At 42.3% G+C, this 23,478-nt stretch overlaps 2 protein-coding genes and 1 long non-coding RNA gene across 6 annotated transcripts in view; 2 read left to right on the top strand and 1 right to left on the bottom strand.

The window, feature by feature from the left end:
- The first annotated feature begins 870 nt into the window (after positions 1-870).
- On the top strand, positions 871-9,696 carry LOC131885807 (centrosomal protein of 290 kDa-like). 2 transcript variants are annotated; one of them, XM_059233978.1, is made up of 16 exons: positions 871-1,235; positions 1,333-1,385; positions 1,451-1,814; positions 1,875-2,177; positions 2,246-2,488; positions 2,559-2,779; positions 2,846-3,069; positions 3,145-3,401; positions 3,464-3,672; positions 4,155-4,459; positions 4,537-4,802; positions 4,874-5,126; positions 5,219-5,417; positions 5,487-5,826; positions 5,893-6,135; positions 6,244-9,696. In XM_059233978.1, the coding sequence occupies exons 3-16, from the start codon at positions 1,476-1,478 to the stop codon at positions 9,634-9,636; spliced, it is 6,795 nt and encodes a 2,264-aa protein (XP_059089961.1). In that variant the 5' UTR covers positions 871-1,235; positions 1,333-1,385; positions 1,451-1,475; the 3' UTR covers positions 9,637-9,696. The 2 variants fall into 2 exon arrangements, with proteins under 2 accessions (XP_059089961.1, XP_059089962.1); XM_059233979.1 differs by lacking the exons at positions 871-1,235; positions 1,333-1,385 and having other exon boundaries at positions 1,414-1,814.
- A 1,880-nt stretch (positions 9,697-11,576) lies between these two features.
- On the top strand, positions 11,577-14,748 carry LOC131885818 (uncharacterized). The gene is made up of 3 exons (XR_009373866.1): positions 11,577-12,361; positions 13,689-14,001; positions 14,070-14,748. It is a non-coding gene; the product is annotated as an uncharacterized LOC131885818 (long non-coding RNA).
- Positions 14,749-15,336: 588 nt separating this feature from the next.
- Positions 15,337-23,478, bottom strand: part of LOC131885809 (uncharacterized) — a 51,860-nt gene continuing 43,718 nt past the window's right edge. For 2 of the 3 annotated variants that reach the window (XM_059233980.1, XM_059233981.1), the window contains 7 exons: positions 23,380-23,478; positions 22,573-22,642; positions 21,716-21,892; positions 19,669-19,753; positions 16,161-16,236; positions 15,866-16,004; positions 15,337-15,728 (listed from right to left, as the gene is read on the bottom strand). The exon at positions 23,380-23,478 ends at the window's right edge or, in 1 of these variants, runs on beyond it. In XM_059233980.1, the coding sequence (XP_059089963.1) occupies positions 15,606-15,728; positions 15,866-16,004; positions 16,161-16,236; positions 19,669-19,753; positions 21,716-21,892; positions 22,573-22,642; positions 23,380-23,478 (769 nt within the window). In that variant the 3' untranslated portion in view covers positions 15,337-15,605. Of the gene's footprint in view, positions 15,751-15,865; positions 16,005-16,160; positions 16,237-19,668; positions 19,754-21,715; positions 21,893-22,572; positions 22,643-23,379 lie in introns of all 3 variants that reach the window. The other variant, XM_059233982.1, reaches the window with a different exon arrangement.

The raw sequence follows: 23,478 nt of genomic DNA, 5'->3' as shown, positions 1-23,478 counted from the left end.
TTTAGAACAAGTTACTTTTCAATAAACCAGCCTTTTGAATGTTAGTTGATGATAGCTTCAGAAATTATTAGAGGGCTTGTCAGAGAAAAGTCACTCCAATGAAGCTGCTTGAGACTTTGCTTTGAACACATTTTGGAAGTTGGGCAGCAGGGTGTTGGGCTGATTGACTTTGCTTGTATTATGCAGTTTCAACCAAAGCAGACAAACTAGCCATCAACTCACTGGCTCCCTGATTTTGGAACTTGATTTTGAGAATCACATAAATAAATGTGTTCAAAGCCTTTGCACACACCATGTAGCTGCCAGGGAGCCAAAAAATCTCAGAAATCTCGTGTGTGTCGTTTCTCTGACTAGCGCTCTAGAAATTATTGACAAAAACTTGAAAACATCTATTATTTTGGTCCCTGACAAACAAATCCCAAACTTCTTTGCGGTATTTGAAAATATGGCTAGAGTTGCATTTTTAACAGCTTAAATGGTTAAACCTGCAGTTATTGCTCAGGGTGAGGTTTACATCCATTTACAGTGGGATAACAGTGAAAAAAAAATCCCTTAATGGGGACAAACATCATCAGATGGCGAGCCAAGCAAAAGAGTAGCTGTATAACCTTAGAAAATACAAACACAAAAAGACATAAACACACAACATAAATGAAATTTCTTTTTGAAATGCATTAATACGGTGGGTTTATTGTTGTTTATTGTGTCAACCACTCCAACACCACGTAGTGGCAGATAAAGGAGTTTTGGTATAAAGTATAAATGGACATGAATAAGTTAAAGATTAAGGAAGAAGAGTAAACTAAAGATCTATGTCTCCAGCGCCATACTTCATACTAATTTTGTGTAGGCTGCATGGTTCAAGCATTACGAATTTTATCTTCCGTTGTATGTCCATACCTCTAAAAGTCCATCCTTGGGACAAGGGAAAGGACGGAAGGAGCGAGGGCTCGCCGGAACCTGACTGGATCGGACCGGGAAGAAAACCAGGCACGCTTGAGGGTTGATCGTCGCAGTTCTGTTGGATCTTGTTGTTGTGGATGGCGCTGCTGTTGTGCTGTTGTAACGTGCACAGAGCAACAACGGAAGCGGAATCCATTGTACAAACAAAATGTCGCACAGGGTTCAGAAAATAGATTGTGACAATATGACAATTTGGCCCTCGAACTCGTTCTGAGCAGTCATGGTTAGGGGTGTGTTAATAAAATAGAAGTTAATCTCCACACTATGATAAGGTTAATATATATGATGTGACAAGTTATCATAAGGTTGACCTTTACGCCATCTATCGGCGTTTGTTAAAGACATGATATGTTCCATCCATCTATCCAGGTATTGAACCATCATGTGGAACAATGTGAACCTTCTATTGTGGTTGGCTCCAGGTAGACTAGCTTTCACACATTCCTGTTTTAATTTGTCATTAAAATCTGTTTTGGATGTGTCATAGTTTGTTCGGGATGTGTTAGGAAACGATGCCCCCTAGGGACGGTCAAGGCTCCGAGGGTCCTGGCCTCTCCCCAGCCCATTGGGATTGGATTAGGAGCGTTTCGGAGAATGAATCCGGATCATTGGAGCAAACGGAAGACGCGGACAAGCTTTGGCCTCTGATCCAGGATGTGGATGAAGGTCAAATTGATGAGGAACATCTCCGATGGATTTTCAAGGCCTCGCGAAGGCTCCTAGGTCACCAAAAGAATGTCTTGCTCCGGAAAGAGAAAGAGAGCAAGAAGAAATCCCGAGAAATGGAGAAACGCATCAAACAACTCGAAAAACGATCTGCGGGCGAAATCGACGAGGACACGGCCTTGGAGGTTCGACACCGCATATGGTCTTGGGGCATTTTTTTTCCAACGGTAATTGTCATTTTTTAGGATTTGAGACGCACAGAAGAGGATTTGAGGAGTGCCGAGCGAGAGATCCAAGATTTGGAACGAACGGTGGGTTTGGAACGGGTGGAAAAAGATGATTTGGAGGCCAAGGTCAAACGGGTCAAGGATGAGAATCAGGAGCTGAAACGTGAAATTGTTGGGCTCAAAGAGGCCGTGGGTTCCATCAGTGCCGTCAACGATTCTGAAGTGGACGATAGAGAGGATGCACAGCGGGCTAAAATCCTCGAGGACGAGATTCGATTGAAGAACAAGCATATTCATCAACTCATCCAAGATATCGAAGAGGTTGATAAATAGTGTTATTCGTGAGACATATTTCGAAATGATTGGATAATCTTGAGCATCATTTATAGACGGAGAAAGAGATGGGATTGTACCAGGACAAAGTGGTGGAGTTGAAGGATCAATTGACGAATGCCACCAAGGAGATTAATGGAATGGCCAATGCCTACAATCAAACTCAGGAGATGGCCCAAGGGTTCAACGATTTGGTGGAGAGTCTTCAATCTGAAAATAATCGTCTGCGGACTTTGTTGGAAGAGTATCATGGAGAGAAGAAACAATGGGAGATGAAAGAAACCGAGATCAAGGACGAGGTACGGATTTCATTCTTGGCGTATAACCTTCCTAAAGTATTGGCGTCTAATAATTTTGTTATCCGAGTAGTTGGAGAAACGTGTGGAAGAGTCGATGAAGATTCTGGAAGAGAAAGAAGCCACCATTGAGGAATTGACTGCCAGATTGAATCAAAAGCAGGGCAAGCGACCATCAGTGGATTTTAATGGCGAAGAAGATCAACCGAAAAACGCTTCGATTCTATCCAGGGCTCTTTTGGAGCGTGAAGAGCAAATCGAAAAGCTCAAGGACGAACTAAGCCGAGCTGCTGGGTAAATCAGTTACATCTACTACCCAAAAAATTGTAGGTCATATCTAACTCTTTAATATCTGTGCAGGGACCTGGCCATGAGCTCCGAGATCATCTCAAAGTTGAAAGGGCCAAAAGATAATCAGGTCGATCCCTTGGAACAAATGTTGTTACAAGTCCGGGGCGAATTGCATCAAGCTGAGGAGCGAATTTCAGAACTCGTGGAAGATGTCAAGGATGCCCAAGAAACCGCCCAAGATAAAACTGAAGAACTCATGGACATTGTGGCCAAAATGAGAGCCTACGAAAGAGGTACCAGTTTCGGATACTTTTTGAAAAGGCTTCAGGAATTGGTTTTAAAAGATTTTTTTTTTTTTAATGATAAAGGCGAGTACGGACTAGAGCAAGCTTTGGATGAGATCAAGGCCTTTAAAAGACAACTCAAATTGAGGGACAAGCAAATACGGGAACTCACTCACATGACCAATGAGTTGCAACATAAATCCGGGCAAATTAATGAAGAAAATCAAGACTTGCGTGAACAACTTGGACTCGGTCCACGGTCATCGTCGTCAAAAACTGACGAGGATGATCAGGCCAAACCCTTGGAATATCGAGCTCCACCTTACAAAGCTCTCATGCAGGTATGTCGATCAATTGATAAATAGATATTATGTTTGTCAATTCATGAAACCGATTTGTTTAGGTCATGCAAAAAGACATTGAAAGGCTCGAGGAGGAAAGAATCCAATTGAAATGCGAGAACCGCAAGCTAGCCCGGCAATTAGGCCACAAAGCCGCGGATTTGATGCTGGATCCGGATGACTTGAAAGCTGTACAAGATTATGCCACAGCTTTGAGGCAAAGACGATTCGGTCTCGAGTCAAACTTGGAAGACGTTCTCAAGACTAGGCAGTGAGTGATGATTTTTACGAGTCGGAAAAAATTTCGTCAAAATTTCGTCAAAATTAGATGATTCTAAATCGTGATTTTTAGCCAAAATAAGTTACGAGAAGGGAGCAATAATAAGCTATAGAAGACAAAAAAGTTGTGATTTCATTCAGTTTTCTCGCAAATATTGGCCGTACATATCCCTTTCCACGGGCATATTACTTAGGGTGTAATGTAAAAGGATTTCGTTAGCAAATGAAAATTTTCATGCTATTTTTAATTCAGATTTTTTCCGAAAATTTTCATCAAATTATTACAAATCATGCAGTTTTACCCAAGCATCCTCTGCTTAGGTTAATCTATGGTTGCCAATCGTGAAATCATTTATTTGGGGGCAAAAATAGTCGGAAGAGGTTGAAACAGAATTTAACAAAAGTACACTGTCTTCCCGACCCCTAATGAGTTGCAATCTCTTAGATCTTTAATTTTTTACTCCTGAATTTTAGAGAGGTAATGGATGCTCAACGAGACGTGGATTCGTATAAAGACAAGATCAATGGGTTGGAGCATGATGCCCTTGAAATGCGTAACAAGTTCGAGAACCTCATGGAGGAGAATGACAACTTGAGACGATCTCTCCAAGAGGTCTTGGAATCCATACGAACCCAAGACGCTCAAAGTGACGTGAAGATTCAATCCGAATCTTTGGAGCAAGTCATTGCCATTTTGGATGCCCGACACTTGTGGGGAAATTACCATCCAGCTATGGGATTGAAGGCAAAAATCGAGCGATTAGAGGGCATGAACACGGGTAACTCTTGTCGCTATGCAACCTTGCATATAGAAAATTGACGAGGTTTGTCCATAATCTGACCTTGACCATCCTAGAACTACGGGATCAACTAAGGAAGGCCAGAATCGATGAAGACAAAGCATTGATCCAAGTTCAAAAGATGACACTCTTGCATGATGATATGACGGAACGTCTGGAGCAATTGGAATCTAGAGGGGTTTGTCTACTGGAAGATATTGGTCAAAAAGCATCCTTGGAAAGCCGTCGGAAATCCATTTCGGCCTTGTCTCCAACCGGTTCACTGTTTTCAGGAGGTGTTGCACCAGAATTGGCTGGCAAACTCAATAGCCAATTGCTTCAAGTAATCACGATTCTAAATTTGCAACCAACATAACGCGAAAATTTCAGAATCTAGAAGGTTATTTCTCCTAGGTTTTGCATCAACTGAACACTAAAGAAGAATTGATTAAAAGTCTGGAGGACGATGTGGGAAAAATATCTCGACAAATGGGCGTGGCCAAGCATCAGATGGGTCTATTATACGAGGAATATCATGACAAGAAAACAGAATGGGCCAAAGAACGAAAAGACCAAGCGAACAAAATTGCTCTTCTTGAGGAGTCATTAGAGAGCGCCAAAGTCAGGACGGAAGAATATGACCGTCAGCTCCAAGTTATCAAATTGGGTAGTTCTCAAATCTGAAGATTATGTTCGCCCCCATATACAACCACCCCATCTACCCCACAGACCTAGTGATCCTTCTCTTTTATTTTAAAGGTGGTCCAGATTCTGTTTCAAAGATGGCAGACACTGCTCGTAGCGTAATACTGCTTAAATCCAACGAAGCCATCATGATTCGTCGATACAAGGCCATGGAGGAAAGCGAGGATATCCATCGTAAAGAGTGCACTCGTCTACGTGAAGACATGGTGAAGGCTGAAAATGCCATTATTGAGCGAGTTGGCTTACTCCAAAGGTTTGCATTGACTGGATTATATTTTCAATGATATATTATAGTCCATATTTAACTCGTTTTTGCAATCAGGTATAAGGACATGGCCTCGTTCAAGATCGAAGCCCTTCAACGGCAGTTAGCCGAGTCCGTGCCTTCGGCACATTTAGATGCAGCCAATCGAGAATTTGCAGATGTGACTGCCAAGTATCGAGATTTGTTGCAGAAGCAAAAAGATCAAACGATGCATGAGAGGCATAATCAAGAGCTGCAATTGAAAATTTCTCACCTGATCTCCGACAAAGAACGGTTTGGGCAAGAGCTTCAATCTACAAAAGAAAAGATTCTCTCACTGGATTCGGTGGTCAAAACGTTATCCTGCGAAGGAAATCCACAAGGTATTGAGCACCAAATTGAGAGCTTGAGCAACCAAGTAAGTGGAACAAATATGAAAAGAGGTTTACATTGTACGCTACAATCAATCTGCTCTCCCCCACAGCTTGTTACCTTGGAAATGAAGGAGATGAATGAAAGGCAAAAGGCACAACATGCTGATGCTCAAATGAAGCTGGCCAAAAGCCAGGCTCATGAATTGGAAAAACGATTGGAGATGGTAGAAGCCAAGTTCTCTGAGGTTACAAGATCCAATATGGAACTCCAGAGAACTGAACGAGAGTTGCGAGATCAAATCGTCACCAGTATCCCAGTGGACCAATTTAATCAGCTTAAAAAAAAGACGGAGGTAAATTGCAAGCCTTAGATTATTGAAGATGAGATGTCAAATCCTGATGGATGAGCTAAAAGAACGTACAGGCTTTCTAAATTGTTTCTCTTTTGCGTTTCCTCTTAGTCGTTAGAGGCCTCGGAAAATGAATTGAAGATTGAGAGGGACAAATTGCGGGAGGTCGCCGAAATTGCCCGAAATCAAATCCAGCTTTTTGAAACGAAGAAAATTGGAGAAAATTTGGAACTGGAGGCGCTAAGGCATGAAGTTATCGATCTTCAGACTCAAACCGACGAGAAAGTTCTCATTGGGAAGCTTCACCGCCAGATAATTGCTCTTCAAATGAAAGAAAACGAGTTCCTCTTGAGAAATAAGACCTTGGAGGGCAAAATTTCACGATTAGAAAGTCAATTATTTCGCCTAAATAAGAGGGCAGATGAGAAAGAAGACCTCGCCATTCAAGTCCGATCTCAAGCTCAAATTAGAGCCAAAACTTTGTGTAAGGTAATCCAGGATCTTCGGAGACAATTCAGTGGTAGTATTCCCTTGTCCAAGCAAGAGAAAATCACGAAAATCATCTTGGAAATGAACGAAGAAAAGACCAAACTTCACTCTCTACTGAAATCGGCCGAAAACAAGGCCAATGAGGCAGAAATAACAGCAGAGGAACTCAATGTGAAACTAGAGGGCGTTGATGAGCTACTTGCCACTTTGAAACGAGGCGCCAAAACCAACCAAATCCTTGATTGGAAGCAGAGAATGGAAGAATTGCGGCTCCGTGATTTGCGATCCAGAAGATGTGCTGATCAATGGAAAGAAGAAGTAGAGTTTCTGGCAAATACCAATCGCAGCCAATCCATCAAAATCGAACAAATGGAAGAAGAAATTGTGCGCTTAGAGAATCAAATGGAGCAACGGCAGTTGGACTGGGAGTCCCAAGAAGTGGAACTTGAAGCCCTAGATAATGCGTTTGACACCAAGAACCGCAGACAATCCATCGTGGATGGCGCTGATTCTAACGGCACACCCAATCCAGACCTACCCTTAGCAAAACAACTGGAACACTCCATGAGTTCCATGAGACGATACCAACAAGTGGTGGAGGATTATAAAGGGAAATTGGGAGAGTCTCGAAAAACCGTCGAGGAGGTGCAAAGAAAACTCAGAGATACTGAGTCGCAAGTGAACGCCAAAGATCGCATCATCAACGATCTGCGGCTACAAGTACCCGCTTCAGTAGACCGAGCTTTGGCGGTCGCGTCAGTTTCTGGATCCTCGGGATTGAGTAATTCACTGAACCAAGACTACGAATCTAAGCAAGCGCTAAATATAGCTCAATCAATTGTGACCAGTTTACGAGCTCGTTTGGAGCAAAAAGAAGAGACTCTTACCCGATATGAAAATCTCTTGAAACAGACCCGTGAAGACTCTGCGTCAGACTTGAAGCGGAGATTAGGTGAGATCACCACACTTCAGATCTCGATCCGAAATCAGACGCAAGCTTTCAATGAGCTCAAGAAGGCTTCAATGCTCAATGCCTCTTTGAGTGTCAATCAGCCTTCTTCATCAGTGATTGGTCAACAATCAAGTCGAATCAATGAACTGGAAGATGAGATCAAAGAACTGCAAGCTTCCCTAACAGATCTGGCCAATCAATTGGTGAGTGCTCGAAGTGATGGAGATAAGCACCAACGCATCGCCAATACGAGGCTGAAGGAATTAGAAGAGATGAAGGAAAACGCCGCAATTGAGAAACAAATGTTAAAGCATTCCGCCAAACAAGATGCTGACCAATTGAGGAGTGAGTTGAATGTGTTCAAACAGGAAAACCTTATGCTGAAGGATGACATTTCCAATTTAAAAGAGGCTCAAGCCAAGGCACCTTCTGCTATAATGAAGTCTCTGGTGGAGAAATTGCGAAATGATCTGGCCGAAAAAGAAAAGAAGCAAAAGTCCATGGCTCGAGCCATCACGGATTTGAAGCAAGAACTCCTAGATGCTGCTGGTGAAGGTCCGTCATCTTTAAGTGACCGCTCCAAAGCCCCAGAAAATACTGAGATCTATCTTTTGAAAAAGAAGTTGGACGAATTCACAATCAAAAATGAGAAAATGCACAAGCAGATCTCTGAAATGAGAAGCAAAGAGACATCCCTTCAAAACCAAATCAAGGTCCTGAAAGAGGAATTGGCCAGGAAGTCCACTGCCTTACAGAAACTTAAGGAAGCCAAAGGTAGTGATGGGGGTGGTCCGGGTAAAGTAAGATTCAAGTCTCCAGAGAAAGAAAGTGAGGAACTTCGTTTGAAGATTCGCTCCTTAGAAGACCGTTTGAAGGCCATGAACCAAGCTGAAAAGCCCCTAGAAGATGCTAAAGGTGACGATCGCGCTCTGAAAAACATTGAAGAAGTGACTCGATGGGACGAGAGGAAGAAATGGGAACACAAAGTGGAGCAAGTCAAGAAGAAACTGGCAGTATCTGAGGACGAGTTATCAAAACTTAACAAGGCCAATAGTTCTCTGAAAGAAATCATCTCCAGATTGGAGCGGGAGAAATTGACTTTGGAGAGCAAGGCCAAAGCTGCAGCCAAGGCCAGTCCAGACAAATCGAAGCTGAGTCTTTTGGAGAAAGAAAATCAGACCTTGAAAGAAAAAATCACCAAGTTGAAGCATCAAGAACTGATGAATGAACAACAAGGGCTTGAAACCATGAAGCTGAGGAACAAATTCTTACAAGAACGTATTGAATCCCAAGAACGCAAAATCAGTGCTTTAGCATTGACTAAAAAAGCCGGTGGGTCTTCAGCTGTTCTGATGAAGGAAATCGAAAAAATCCAAGACCGAGAAAAAGAGTGTCAAAAACAAAGACTGAAGTTGGAAGAAGACAATCTAAAGATGAAGCTGAAACTGGAGGAGTTAAGTACGCCAAGGTTACGCGAGGCCAAGGAGAAGCTTGCGACTCTTTTACTTCAACAATCCGAGCATAAAGAGGTCAAGGAACCATTGGAGCAGATCCGAGACTTACTCGGCAGTGCTCAAGTGAAGGAGGATAAGAAAATTGTCAAGAACCAAAACACGAAAGAGATGAAAGCCCTGCTTGGCGAGGTTGAAAAATTGAAAGCCATCAACGAACAACTATTGGGCAAGATCACAGAGAGGGATGAAAAAATTGGCATTTTACAAAACTCCCAGAAGCACCCTCCTCAGAAGCTAGAAGTTGTCAAGGATGAGGATAAACTCATTAACATGGAATATGTTCGTCAAATAGAAGCAGACCTGAAGAGGAAATCTGACCTCCTGAGTGAGGTGAAGGTGTTATTGAAAAATGCGGCTGACCGTGAAAGAAGGCAACTTTCAGATTTGGAGAATCTCAAACTAAGAATGAAGCTCATCCTTGAAACAGATCCCAAAACACCAAGCGAAATCCTGGCCAAAGAGCTCCGACAGACGCGTCTCACAGTTGATCGACTTCAATGTGAAAAGAGAGAGTTGGAACATCAACTCCAAAGTTCAAAATCCACTTAGCTGGTAGCTCTTTTCTGTTACTAAAGTGCCTTATGTGTACAATATACTTAATTACCTACATTTTTTACTAGGTTTTATTCTGCTTTCAAAAAAGGTCATGTTTTTTGAAGTTTCATGAAAAATTATTTGCTTAAGAAAACAAATCCAGAGGTCTGCTGAAATATATGTGTTAATAGTATTGGCACGACTAGGCAGGTTGAATCCTCACTGGTCCAGCATTTAAATAGTCGACAAATGATTACTCATGACACATTAAGAAACTCTCCCGATCATTTTCCCGCTTTTGCAGCTTGCTGGGGCCGAAATTGATGTTCCCTAAAAAGGGTTTGAATCAACCTGAAAACTTGTTTCCGACCTTTACTTATTAGAGTTTGCATTCATAAGAAAACTCATTTTCGGGTTTAAACCTTTTAAACCTACACATACCCAAGGATAAGATCCTTGCACATATCAGATGCTTCAACTCAGACAGGGTGACTCGCTTGAATAATCTCAACAGAGGCTTACAAGTCCAGAACTTGATGACATGCCATTTTCTAGATCATTTGCAATCACGTCTCCAACATCCGTTTATTGTATGTTTAGACACTTAGGAAATATTCATTGCTTATTCATTACTTGGTGTCTCAAACCAACAAGAACATCATTTAACTCAACGTACTGGATTCTTCGTACAACAATAGAAAATCATTACCAAAATGATGGCGCTTACCAGCTTCTACGATTTATTAAGTCCGAAAAAAATATCCAAGATACTTTTAAAGGCAACTTTTAACCCTTGAGAAAATTTGATAGGCTATTGAAGTTAGCTTAATGTGCAAGGCTTTCCTTCTCTCGATTTCTCTCTCAATAATGTGTCTCCGCCAAAGATGAAGTTACTCTAGGTACCCAAAAAGGGATAGTTCAGTTCCCATGTGCGTGTCTGAGGCTCAGGTAAGGAGGTTTTTTTTTCATCAAATCGTCATTTTGGGGTACATCACGTTGGGGTTCTGGCTTGATTTAAGTCTAACATTCTCTGATTAAGACAAAACTTGGCAAGCTCCACAATCTTAAACATTTAGAGGTTTTGAAGCCAAAGTGAGGTTTAAACAAGTTTGAAGATAAACGGCCACAGGAAGTGGACATAGCGGTAAAATAAACCAAACTGAACTAGGAAGCTCAAATGTTTCAGGAGCAATTCTACTTGTGTTTTAAGCTTTAATAGACATCCTTGACTTGTCAACCATACCAATCCTGACGAATATTACGATGGCTGTGTGTCGTTTCCCTTTGACGTACAATAGAGCATCAATGAAGGAGCAAAATTGAAGTCAATTCAATTTTCAAAGGCCTTGGCTAAACTCTAAATGAGATTTCAAGAATTATTCCACCATCTTTAACTATCTGGATATGAGCGCTTCTGAAAACCCACTCAAATTGCGCTTAGAGGTAAAACTGGATAGAGAAGCTACTTAAGACATTCATGCGTACGTAATGTCAACGAACTGAATCAAGAAGTTGATGAACGAACGTTTTTTTTTCTCACCACTCAAAATGATCAAATGCGGTGAATGATCTTACACAAAGACGACGTTTATTGAAAGAATAAGAAATACATTTATTGGGGAAGCTGAGCGCTTCTGATTCCTAGGAAAACAGTGCAAAATCTTTCCCATTCCGGATATCATGGAACTCGAGAGTAGTGTTAGAGAGCCAAATAAACAAATATCTGGATAAGCTAAGTATTTCGTTTAAAATCTGTCTTTTAAACCGAATATATGGTTCTCATCCTTTTGACTATCAATGAAATATATTGGAATTTAGAAAAAATGGGGAGAAAATCAGTGTCTAAAACGTACTTATTTGGATTCTTTTTTAAATCAATATATAAATCTTCAATCGTGCTTTCTGCAAATGTAAAAGGGTTGTATATCAATTGTTTAGAATTTTAAGACCTTAACATATGGTTTTTCAGCTTTTGAAACACAATTGGTTTTATTTAGTTAGTGGGTTTTTAAAGATATTTAAAGTTGTTATTTGGTTCTAGGGCATAAACCAAATATTCTGGAAGCACTAATCGAGATATAAGTTTTACTTCTAGCAACAGACAAACTTTTTTGCATTGATCATTCAGCTTCAAGCACCATATATGTTCCAGGTTTGAACGTGTCCTTCGATGGAACCATGGAATAAGTCTCTAATCGAACTCGTCATCATGTATATGGAACTTTTCGTCCTCACTCTTCCCATATTCTTGGGGTTGTGCTTTTGTCTATGCTTTTGGAACTTGATTGGACAACACTTGCGCCAAGAGTATGCCGTCGCTCCACAAGGAACCAATCCTATGGAGATTCATTGCCGTCGTGGAACAACCACGGTGATCCACGAACTAATGGACCAAACCACCCGGAGCCACAGACTCCATTCCATGCCAGCTGTGATGGTTTGAAGTTGATTACAATGACGATTCATTTGTATTATAACGGCATTTTGAAGCTCCAAGAGGAAAGAGATTTAATACATAAAAAAAGGTCCGGAAAAAAACAGGCTCCAGACACTTGACTACAAGATCATAGGCTGATCTGGATGTGCCTCATTTGTTTCCCACGTTTTTTGTTTAATGATTAGTTTTGGTCGGTCATATCGAGTAAAAACCGAATGTCTCTGAATGTCGAGAGGTGTATCCTTGTCCAAATTCCAATTTTATCTCTAAAGTGAATTCGTAGCTCAGCTCTCTGTTTTTCAGGTGAGAGCAAGATCTGCAACATAAGGTTCTAATGAAGATTCTCTTGAGTCGTCCTCTTTTCTTATTATAGGGATGTTGACCAAGGCCTATGGTACAACATTTTATCCCTTTGGGGAAAACAAATCAAAGATCAATGAGTGATCAAATAGATGAGCTAATGGACCTTGCAGAGGTGCTTGTATTTACTAAAGGAAAATAATAAAAGTTAAAAAAGTGCATGGAAACGAGACTAGCTTACTTTGTTTGATTCGTGTAAAAACGCTATTCACTTTTTTTCGTGTATTAACAATTGGACATCAAAAGATGAACGACATGATAATCGTATGATAATGAGCCATATTTTAGGGCAAGATTGGTCATATTAGATCACCATGATAGCTTTGGTTGCTCCAGCATTATGACTTCCAGATTGGTGAACATTCTTTGACTTGTCAGTTTTTGATATTGTAACAACATACTTCTGCCTTATTCATTAATCATTGATGGGGCGTCATACTTAATATTTTGACATCGATGCAATCAGATTAGAAGCTGCGGTCAAAAGGGAAATGTACGTTTTAGAATTGTGTAACGAACCGTAATAAAAGCAAATTGACATTTTTTTGTCAAGCGATAATTGGAGACGATTGTAATTTCATGTAATCATAGTATCCCATAACCCTTAACAGTAGTTATATCAAACATTTAAGGTCATTTTTTGAATGATTTGCGATTGTGTTTCTACATAAAAATTGGCGGAAGTGTAAGGCTTTGCTGGCACACCATTCTCTGAACTGTACTTCCAGTATTACGGTTACTAACGATGGCATTCATCCAAGAATTCCCAGTCAACACTTGGCCCCAACCACTTTAACTATTTCCGAGCCACTTTGAAGTGGGATGACACCTTAAAGTTGGGTATATTTTGCATTTTTGAGCACCGAGTGTGGCTGGAGAGATACGAAAGTGCATCTCTTAAGAGATAAACAACAAGTTTCAAGTCGTTTGTAGTGCTACATATTTCGCACCTCTAGAGTTTACTAATTGGTCCATTAAAAGGCCCATATTTCTGCAAGCACTAACAAAAATAGAATAAAAATCGATCGTCAAAAGACCACCAACAATAAATCAATGTTATTATTTGCTTTGTTGTTTTGCACACGCAAGCTAATGAAACCAGATTACTTGAATAATTAAGCCACATCAAGATTGAGGTACAAAGGATATCAAGGAATTATCCATTATCAAAGTGGCGCCTTCAAGTTACCCCTTGGACTTTGATGGGTTTCCCCTGTGGCTTCACAGAACACAGTAGAACTAATTTTGACCAACCACACCTGCATTACAGGTTCATCAGGACTTTTGATATTCGGAAGCCACCAGAGGGTCTCCTCTGTCAGTGTGCTCGTGAGCGACATCATCGGCGTCAAATGATGATGCAAATGCTCGGGTTGCCTCAGAGACACTCTTTGGTATCTGTCCCCATATCGCTTCAACGGGAGGACGAATTAATCAAGACGCTCTCAAGATAGATGCTAGTTGGTACAACTGTGACTTGGCTTTGATGATTTGTATAAAATCCGGGACTCGCTCTCTTATCCATTAGTTTGGCCACCACAATCAATAAGACCGTAGCTCCACTGGACATAATGAATCACATGGTAAGACTATGGTGTACTAATGCAAGTGTCAACCCCATCTCGTTCACGTTAATTTTCTTTCCTAACAGATCAAAATTTCCGTTTGGGCAGCCTTGGCTCTGGCCTTGCTTCAGTGTTGCCAAAGCAGGAGTTTTATTCAGCAACACAGTGTTGCTGAGCAGGATTCGCCGAACTTTCATTACGACAACCCGTTGTATTTGTTTGATTACCGAATCTACGCCAATGAAAATTCGGAGGCCCAACACTTCGGCCAGACTGAAGAAAGGGACCATGGAAACGTGAAAGGCCAATATTATGTCCTATTACCGGACGGCCGAGTGCAAACCACCAAGTATTCGGTCAGTGGAGATTCCGGTTATGTGGCTGAAGTGACCTACGACTAACAAATCCAATAAGTGCATCGAGGTGGTGCTGATCAAAACCTATCACGAGCTTTGTTGGAATGCGTCTCTTTTATTATTATTTATTATTATCTTTACTATTGTCAGTTTTACTGTGCTCAGATTTCCAACTTCTGAACAAAAATAGGTTTCCAATTTGGACCATGACCAAACGCCGTCTGACCCAAACTTGTCGCGATGTCGAATTGAGTTTAGAGGTGTGCCCACAGTCTGGTCAAACGTTGTTGTCGGTTGGTTTCTGAATAAAACATGAGTTGGGAATCGACGAAAACTCTTTCGCTTATTGCTTTGGTGACAAGAGTACCACGACCCACTCCAAAACCAGTTCCTATAATGTACCATAAATAAGAAGAACAACACCCATGCACGAGTGGTGGTGTCAACGTCACATTTCTTAGGGTCGTTCAAGCTGTATGTGGTGCATTAAAGTTTGGTTCTAAAACGACACTTGGCTGAGTCGTCACATCATACTGAGCAATAATTTCGTGTATTTCATGAAAAATGGTATATAAAATTTGTGCTTGATATTCTCGGCGACTTCGAGACTCTCGGAGTTCATGAATGCGATTGCATCTATTTTAAAAAGTTGTATCACCGGTTGGGATGAATACACCATTATGATTGAATCTGGGCTCTAAATGTCGTTTCGTAGGCCGACTTGTATGTAGAACAAGGCTGCTGTCCTCAGTGCAGTTTGGGACATGTAGGTGGGTGGAAGTCATCCATCCTCATCAAATATATTGGGCAGGGATATGAGGAGCTCTGACGAGATTCTACTTTGATCTAATTTCAACTGGGGTGTGTGTCAGGGACTCTCGGGAGCAATTCCTATGGGCAGTGTTTGATTTCTTGATAATTCTGGGCAGTTCATTGAACCTAGTGGACCACTCACTCAATTAGTTGGGTAACATCATGGTGGCATTTAAACAGACAAGTGTCTTAGTCACAGACTTAATATGTCGAGGGAGGTTTTTTTTTTTGAACCAATCTCTTCGTTTTGGCTTTATGCACTTGGAAGCTGAATTCGTCACTAGATTTCGAGGGGAGACACGTGGGGCGGCGTTCCAATTCAATTTGCGATCTGACATGCCTTGTCTGCAGATTCTGGAAACTCTCGATTTCGGGCACAACGCGTTGAGGGGACTGACTGGGCAGGCCATTGGAAAATGGGCCCCACGATTCATGATTGAGCGATCTCACTATTCAGCACAGGGTGTTATTGGCATCCCGCTTGGCCACCGAGCGACAGCTGATAAAGTCCTTGATGTCTTCGGGTCGAATGTGTTCCTCATGAGGCAATGACTCAGACCGAAGTCTCATTGATACCTGGAAACATGGAAAGTGACACCTGAAATCCAAAATTTCGAGATTCAGCATCCCCGCCGTGGAAGGTACCGTAGACAACAGAAATACAAAAGAATTGACGGTTACTGTCATGGTGGATTCATGGAATACTTCCTTACCTTTTCCACTTCCTGGAACACTCGGATGAAGTTCAGACCTGCCAATTTTTTTAACTCTTCTAAGGTCCACATGCCACTGGCCAGCAGCATGGAGAAGAGCTCCGGATATTTGGACACATCTTCCAAGCCTTCGGGGAGTCTGTGGAAATGGAACATGGACAAATTTAAATCCAGCCCAAAATGAGCCAGAACATATCCTTGACTTGGTACGTGGGTAAGCTTATGCAAGTGCATTTGAATTGCCGGTAAAGGATTGTGAAACCAACGCAAAAAGTCATATCTTTGGACTACTTACGAATTGATCCCATCATAACTGGCGCCAATGCCGACGGCGTCTGGCCCGGCCACCTCTTTGATGTGGTTTAGATGACCTAAAATGAAGGGGTGCCATAATCATTATAAGGTCCATCTATGCGTGAATGGCTATTGGAGACTGGCTCTTTTTGTCCTCCTGAAGAGGAGGGGTCCCTTCAGCTCATAAGGTGGCTTACATTTCCAAGTCTGTACTTTCCAGCTTCCCCCCCCCCCAAAAAAAAAGAACCAGAACCTTTCCACTTTGCTTTCCCCGAGGCTATCCCTCCCAAAAGATAGATGGCAAGAAATTGCCTAAAAACACCGCTGACAAGGGGCTCTTTTCATTTCTCATGTTGTTTGAAGAAATTCGGCGGTCACTCTACTATCTGGACGGACAATTTTCAAACACTTTGTTTAACGCTCCAAATATTTTAGTTTCTCTGATTGGACCAATTTAGTGGAGAAATTGGGATCACCAATGATGAATCCCAGCAGCATTGCTTGAAGCGTAAGGAACATGGCTCCACAATCAACCTTCCCTCGGGAGAATGAGGCACATGGGTGCGTGATTAAGGGTGGAACCCGACTGTTGTCAGCCTTTCACGTTTGCCCTTGAAGTACGTACAGTGGTGAGTGGCAGAAGGGCGCCTTTGCGGATCGTCAGATGTGGGTCCGTGTTTGCTTGGTTGGTGGGTCGGAAGGGGCCTTCAAAGGATCCCCGAAAAGAGAACTGGCTTAATCGTTCGTAAATTGCTGTTTTTCTCTCTCTCCTTGACCCTTTTATCGCAAACTTTTTCTCTTGGACGTCTCCTCCACCAAATAATTCTTCTCCTCGGATGGTCAATGATTCTAGTTTTATTTGAAAAGAAAAAGGGCTTCTTCCAGGTCGTAGGAAAGAGCAAAGATTAAAGAGCTGCACTTCGTCATTGACGGCAAAAAAGTGTCGTCGTGTTGTTGCAAAGTTTCCGTACAATCAGCAAGGTTCAATCGTCCAAGAATTCCATTAAGATATAATGGGACCAATCCGAGACAGAAGAGCCAAAAGTGGCGCGTGCTGAATTTATCACCCGAATTGAGACGTCCTTCCCGTGAACCTGGAGTTGGTGGGTCCCTCACTTATTGATAATTGCTGTGTGTGTGAACGAACGTCAAACGGGGGTTTTGCGAGTAATTAAACGAACCAATAAGAAGAAGCCAGGTTGGTGCCCCTCAGAAGTGGTCTCGTCTTTGGACCGAAAAGTCCCAATGGCCTCGAGAAAGTTTGCAAAACCAATCTCTCTTGATGTCCCTACGCATCTGCCCCAAAGGAGGGAAATGGGGAAATGGAATATTGATGGGGCTCTCTACCTTGTTCAATTAGAAGCATGAAGATTCTACACACGCTACACACCAAGTTAGTTGTTCCTCCCACCCGAAACTCAATCAAGAGGCGAAAGGGGATGTTCCAAGATGAAAAAGATTGCTCCCAAGATCGGATAGGGAACAAGGCCGGGCCCTGGAAACTAATTCCGCTAGATGCCTCGTCAAAGGAGGAAAAGATGGTGAGCCTGGTCCGCAAAGTCTCTTGTTATCAATTAGCACAACACTAATGAAGAACTAGAGGCTATTGTGATGGCACTCACGAGCCTATTCCCACTTCTACATCTAAACAAGGGAATTAGTGGGAGACACCCAATCACAGAAAGGCTTGCTACGATTCGTCAATAAACAGACCAATTTGCACGCAAGAGACACATGCTCAATTGTGCCAATGATATCGGTTAACTTTATCCCCTTTTGCCTCGAGGAATAAATACGAGTACATTTGATTCCTCAATTTGGATCAACGTTCCGTTTGGTTTCTTTTTATCAAGATTTATTGGAATTGGCGAAGTTTGGAAATTTCATGGAAATAACATGAAACTGAAAGATGAAAAACTTTTGGCAATTTCCTGGGATTTACAACCCAATACCATTTCAAATCAAGAGTCCGATGTTTTATTGTTGAATTATAATGTTTAATGGATTGATCATAGCACAAACGACGAGGTAACGAATCGAAAAAAGTTTCTGCAACTATCTTATGATTTATTGTCGTTCTTAAATCCAAGTCATCTCTCTCTCGGATTCGGTAAGAGCACACCAAAATTTTTCCGTTGATTTTTTGGTGGGGGGGGGAGCATCTGGTTCATATTCATTTATATTAAGAAGCTCTCTGTCTCATCAACTCCAAAAAACATAGGGAGGGTGGATCTGTATCATACTAGCGTGTATCATGAGCAGGCCTCGGTAAAACAATTCTTTTTGAGGGCCATATAATCACCAAAAAATATTTTTTACAGCAGCAAATTATTCATTTTCACCGGAAATTTTTTTTTTCAAACGCAAAGATATAAGCCTGTTTAAAAGCAAAAAAGACAACATTCCTTTTTTATTACAAATTTAACTACTTTAAAAAACTAACTATTTCAAAACTTTGAAGCAATTACCAAAGGTTTCAATATATTTCATTATTTCAAAATCTTTGAAATCAAAAGGCCTTGAAGTTGTCTCCTAATTTGGACCCCCAAATAATTAGCCTAAACCATGCAGGTTTTTAGATCAAAAGTGGTTCCTCTGGGTGCTTTATTTTAGCTATCTCTCAGGGTAAAAAGAGCTGGGCTAAAATTCAAATGTCTTTATTTTTGCTCCTTTATGTGTAAAGTATTGAGGTTCTGTATGCGTTTTTAGGAAAAGCTTAAGCTTTTGCAATCTTTTACAATACATCTTCAAAAGTATCCATGAGCTTTTTCTCGATCATAATTCAATGTCAAGGTTTACACTTTTGAGCCCTCCATTGCATTAGCACCTCATTCATCTTCTATTTTTGCTCCAATGATTCATTCGCTAATACTAAATTCACTAATCACTAATTCAATACGCGTCAATATGATCCGACACCGTTTTGAGATGTTATTTTTTTGAGAAGCCAAAGTGGAATTTGCTTCACTAACCCTGATTTCCATATGAGAGATTCGTTGGGTGGATCAATAAAACTGTTTATTTAAGGGACACCTACTTAAGCTCTTCAAGGCAAACATGTTTTAAGCCATAATGAGGGGGTCACGCTCGGATATCTTTGATTGCCCCAAATCAGCGGACTATTGAACACTTGCATTGCTCTTATGTTTGGGAATATTTATATAGCGGACTCTTTGAGGCTGCTTTCAAGCGACCTTGGCGTGAAAGCGACCTTGGAAGTAATAATAACCTTGGCAAATCGTCCTATTTAAGAGCTCATTTGACCATTGACTTCAAGTACAACGAGATCTTCTGTCACCTTGAGATGTGTAAGTGGCTTTCCCAGATCTTAGCTAAAGAGGCAAGATTGGTTTCTCTTTTATCGCTTAGTCCACTCTCCGAGCTCTTAAATGGAATAAAGCACTCATCTCGCCCATCAACGCCCACCCACCAATGAACATAATACAGTGCACATAAAAAAGCCAAGCATCGCTGACAGAACACGTGAACAATGAGGACACTCTACTTACCCACAACATCATGAATGGTTGACTTATTTGAGCAAGTGAGGTAATAGGAGAAGAAATTGACCATGACCATCCCCTTCTTCTTGGCCTGAAACAGATTAAGGAAATATGGCCTCGTGAAATGGTCCATTGTACGGATCCGCCGTCGATCCCAACCCTCATGGGGAACAAATCATCATAAAAGTGGATCTCTCTGTCTTCGCGTGGCTCTCTCCCCGATCGCTTGATTAGAGGTGCTTGCTGGGTGACCCGAAAATCTGGGTGCCCGTCCTAAAGTACCCTGCCAAGAATCCATATCCGATTCCGGCCAAGCTGACCTCGCCTAATCTGGTCCAACCAGAATCAGGCCAGACCCTCCCTAGAGAGGGAGAGGGTAATCCACAAATCTATTGAACATACTTCATTTTCGCCCATCCATTGGCGAATTTCCCCCTACTTCTCAGTTTTTTCCTGGTGGGAAACAGTGGGTCCATACATCTTATTTTATTTACCCTGGTCCCATTAAGCATTGGACACATTTCGCTCGACCCTAGCCAAGCATGGGATCCTTTGGCATGACTCGTTTGCATTTGAATATTGCACAAACAGTTTGTGATAGGAATTGTTGTGAGTCGAATTCAATTCGGCAACTCTTAGTTTTCCTTCAATGGGCGACCTCGAAGCTAGAAAACCTCAAGGTCCTGTTCCAAGTTTTTAATTAGAAAGTATGCAGTGCAAATGAGAAATATTGGACTCGTTCCCAATTCCACCTTGCCCATAACATTCTAATGCTCAGTTTTGGTTGTGTGTTTTGAGTGGGCTATGGAGACTCGTTGGGCTTGTTGGCGGTCTTCTTGATAGGCCACAAGTGAGTGAATATTTCAGCTCTGGACCAACTCATTCATGCGAGGAACCTTCTCCTTCTTCTCCCCCTTCTTTCTCTACTACTCATTCCTCTACGCACGTACATACAGCCTTCTGCTTCTTACCGTTCGTGCTTAACCTCAATCACGAATCACTTAGAAGGGACTTGGGTGCGGTGGCTCGTCAAGTCAAAAGTGGGTCTTACTTTAGAAGCAAGGGAGGGTCTGGATTGAATCAACCTCTCGATGAGCCGCTGAACCACGTGACACTGAGACTTCATTTGAGCTTCCGATTGGGCTCAAACTTTGGGCTTGGCTTTTGAGCACCCTTTCGCTTAAGAAGGACTTCTGTTTGAGCAATGTCTTCTGGCTTTAAATGATATGCAAAGTCCATGTACAATATGGTTGGAACACCATCTAAACACTCGGTGGTCCATGCCGAGGAAAGGTGTTCATAGCTCTTGGTTGGTAGTTTTGTTCTCAAGCATGGAATTTAGCGAGCATGAAAGAACAAGGAGCAGAAGAGACAAAGGGTCCCTTTTTCTTGAGTGGAACCGTTCTTCAGTATTCGTTCCGTGTGGCATGAGGGCTACGTCCCTCCTGCACTAAAGTTGAATTTGAGGTTCGGTGGATCCAGTTCGTAACTCTTAATTAAATTATTTCTCAGCAAAGGCGGCTTCGTTTGGTGGGTGTAGATCATTGCGAAAAAGTTGGCGAAACGAATGTGTTTCGGGTTTCGTGGACCATCTTCATCATGGTGTGTGGGGCAATATCTGGCAGATTCAATTAGTATTTGCTCGGAAATCTGTTGCAACGAAGATGCTGCCTCAGCCAAAGCAGATACTGCAGAGAAATCTCCTCACACGAGCTCATTAATCATTCAGCCAAGATGCACAAACCTTTCTCAAGGGGCCATTTCTTTGAGGAGGCAGCATTAAGGCGCCCAAGTGCAGACTTGAAAGCTGCAGCGCGGCGTACCCACGCAAAGGCGAACTCGAACATTGGGGCCCTTCTTTCGAGATTCCGTATAGGGAACCCTTGGCACTGGAGCGGGTCTCAAAGGCCTGTCCCAATACATATAGTACGGTAAGAGAAGGGTGCCAACTACCAACTTCACAAATAGACACAAACTAACTAAATGAAGTGGGTTAGCGACGAAAACGTCCAATCAGGGAAGAGCTCCTCTTCTCCTCTGGGGTCCGACTTACCAATAGTTTGAGCAAATCATCTTGAACATTTCGGGTGCTGTTACACAGTGCAAATGCTGACGAATGGGAAAATATCACGGGGGCCTCACTCGTCTCGATGGCGTCCATGGCTGTTTGACGAGAAGAGTGGGAGAGATCAATGATCATTCCAAGGCGGTTCATCTCTTTTATCACAGTCTGAAATGGATCAAAAGGCATAGCAGATCAATAACCTGGGCTATTATTCTCTCTCGCACTCTCTGGCGATCTCTTGTGCTCCTCAAGCGAGCGAGGCTGGCGCTGGAGAGTAATAGGAGGAATAAAGAATGGGAAGATTACATCCTTCTAATGATATTTGCCGCTCGAACCCATGTCCACAACAAGACCAACCAAGGCTTGGGCTTCCCATTATTTGAAAATGCACCAGATGTCTTCCTGTGGGCTGTTGAGTGTCCACTTTTGCCTCTCTAACGTCGTTTGCTCTCACAATAGTGTACACACGTACATTCTGTGACGGTATACTAATGCTGTTTGCGTATCATTGTGAAGTAATACACTCAAAACACACAGGGATAAAGGAGATGATGGCTGAGGAAGCAAAGCAATTTCGATGTGCCAGCACCGAATCCACTCAAGCCTTCAAGGTCATTGGTCCAATAGAGTGGAACAACAAGACGGCAAACACCCTATCGAGGACCATGGTCAAAGTGTGTGGTAGAGAAAAAATAGTGCATTGCCCGTTTATCACCCACGTCAACTCCAAAGAACTCGGTCCAAATTCTTCACGAGTGGAGGGAGTGGTTGAGGGCGCAAAATGCACAAACTCGTCGTCGTATTTGTATGCCTTTTTGTTGTTTGATTCCGGGGTGTTCTTTTACCTTTCCAAAAGTTGACAATCCATTATGAGTAGGTTCAACATCAGGTTTGTCCACGTCTGAGCAGTCCGCCCTGAAAACAGAGAAAGGGGTCCCGAGGGTCAGAAAAAATTGAGCTTCCATTTCCGTATGAGCAGCAACGACAAAAAGACGGGCAAAAGGACCTGAGGAAAATGGTAGGTGGGCTTAGTCCCGGCCAAATGACTGCATTTTCTCCCCATTCCTGATGACAAGAGGAGTAATAACTTGCTCAAAAAGAACGCTGACCTTGATACGCAAACGCGGGGCTTTGCCTGATCTTTCGTTGCTTCTTCATAGCCTGAAGCAAATATGGAAATAACGATTCTCTCTCCTATATTTGTACGTGTACATGATCTCAGAATGAAGAGCTTTCAGAATCAAGGTCAATAATTGATGGCGTTGCTCGAGTCTAATGGTAACTAATTGGAGCCCGGATTGAATTTGATCTACCCCATTTGCCTCACGAGAAGAACATTGTTTTCCTCCAGGGACCACTTGGATTTCCAAGATTCAACTCTAGCCAGGGAACAACAAACGTACATCGGACACGTACGTGGATACGGGGATGTGGGAGGTACAAAGAGAGATATTTTGGAATCAAAACCAAACTTGGAAAACTGGCCCCACCCCTCCCTTCATGTTTGCCCTCATTAGTTGGAAGTTGCGTGGTCAAACTCGAGAGTATTGGAAAATTTCTCCTATAATCCGGCCTTCAATTTGAGGACCGCTCGCACTAACTAGATCCCTGCCAATAGGTTGGTCCACTAACGTTGGAGGGAACAAACTCACCAAGGAGTATTGCAGTTATGAGTTAGCGTCAGGGAGACCGCTCCCAACCAATGGAACATCCTCAGAACGGCCAACGAAGTTCCGATCGAGTGGCCCGAT

Source organism: Tigriopus californicus, chromosome 8 (assembly GCF_007210705.1).
Source record: "Tigriopus californicus strain San Diego chromosome 8, Tcal_SD_v2.1, whole genome shotgun sequence".
Taxonomy (NCBI): Eukaryota; Metazoa; Arthropoda; class Copepoda; order Harpacticoida; family Harpacticidae; genus Tigriopus; species Tigriopus californicus.
Note: the sequence above shows the minus strand (reverse complement) of the source record. Positions and strands in the feature narration are given on the sequence as shown.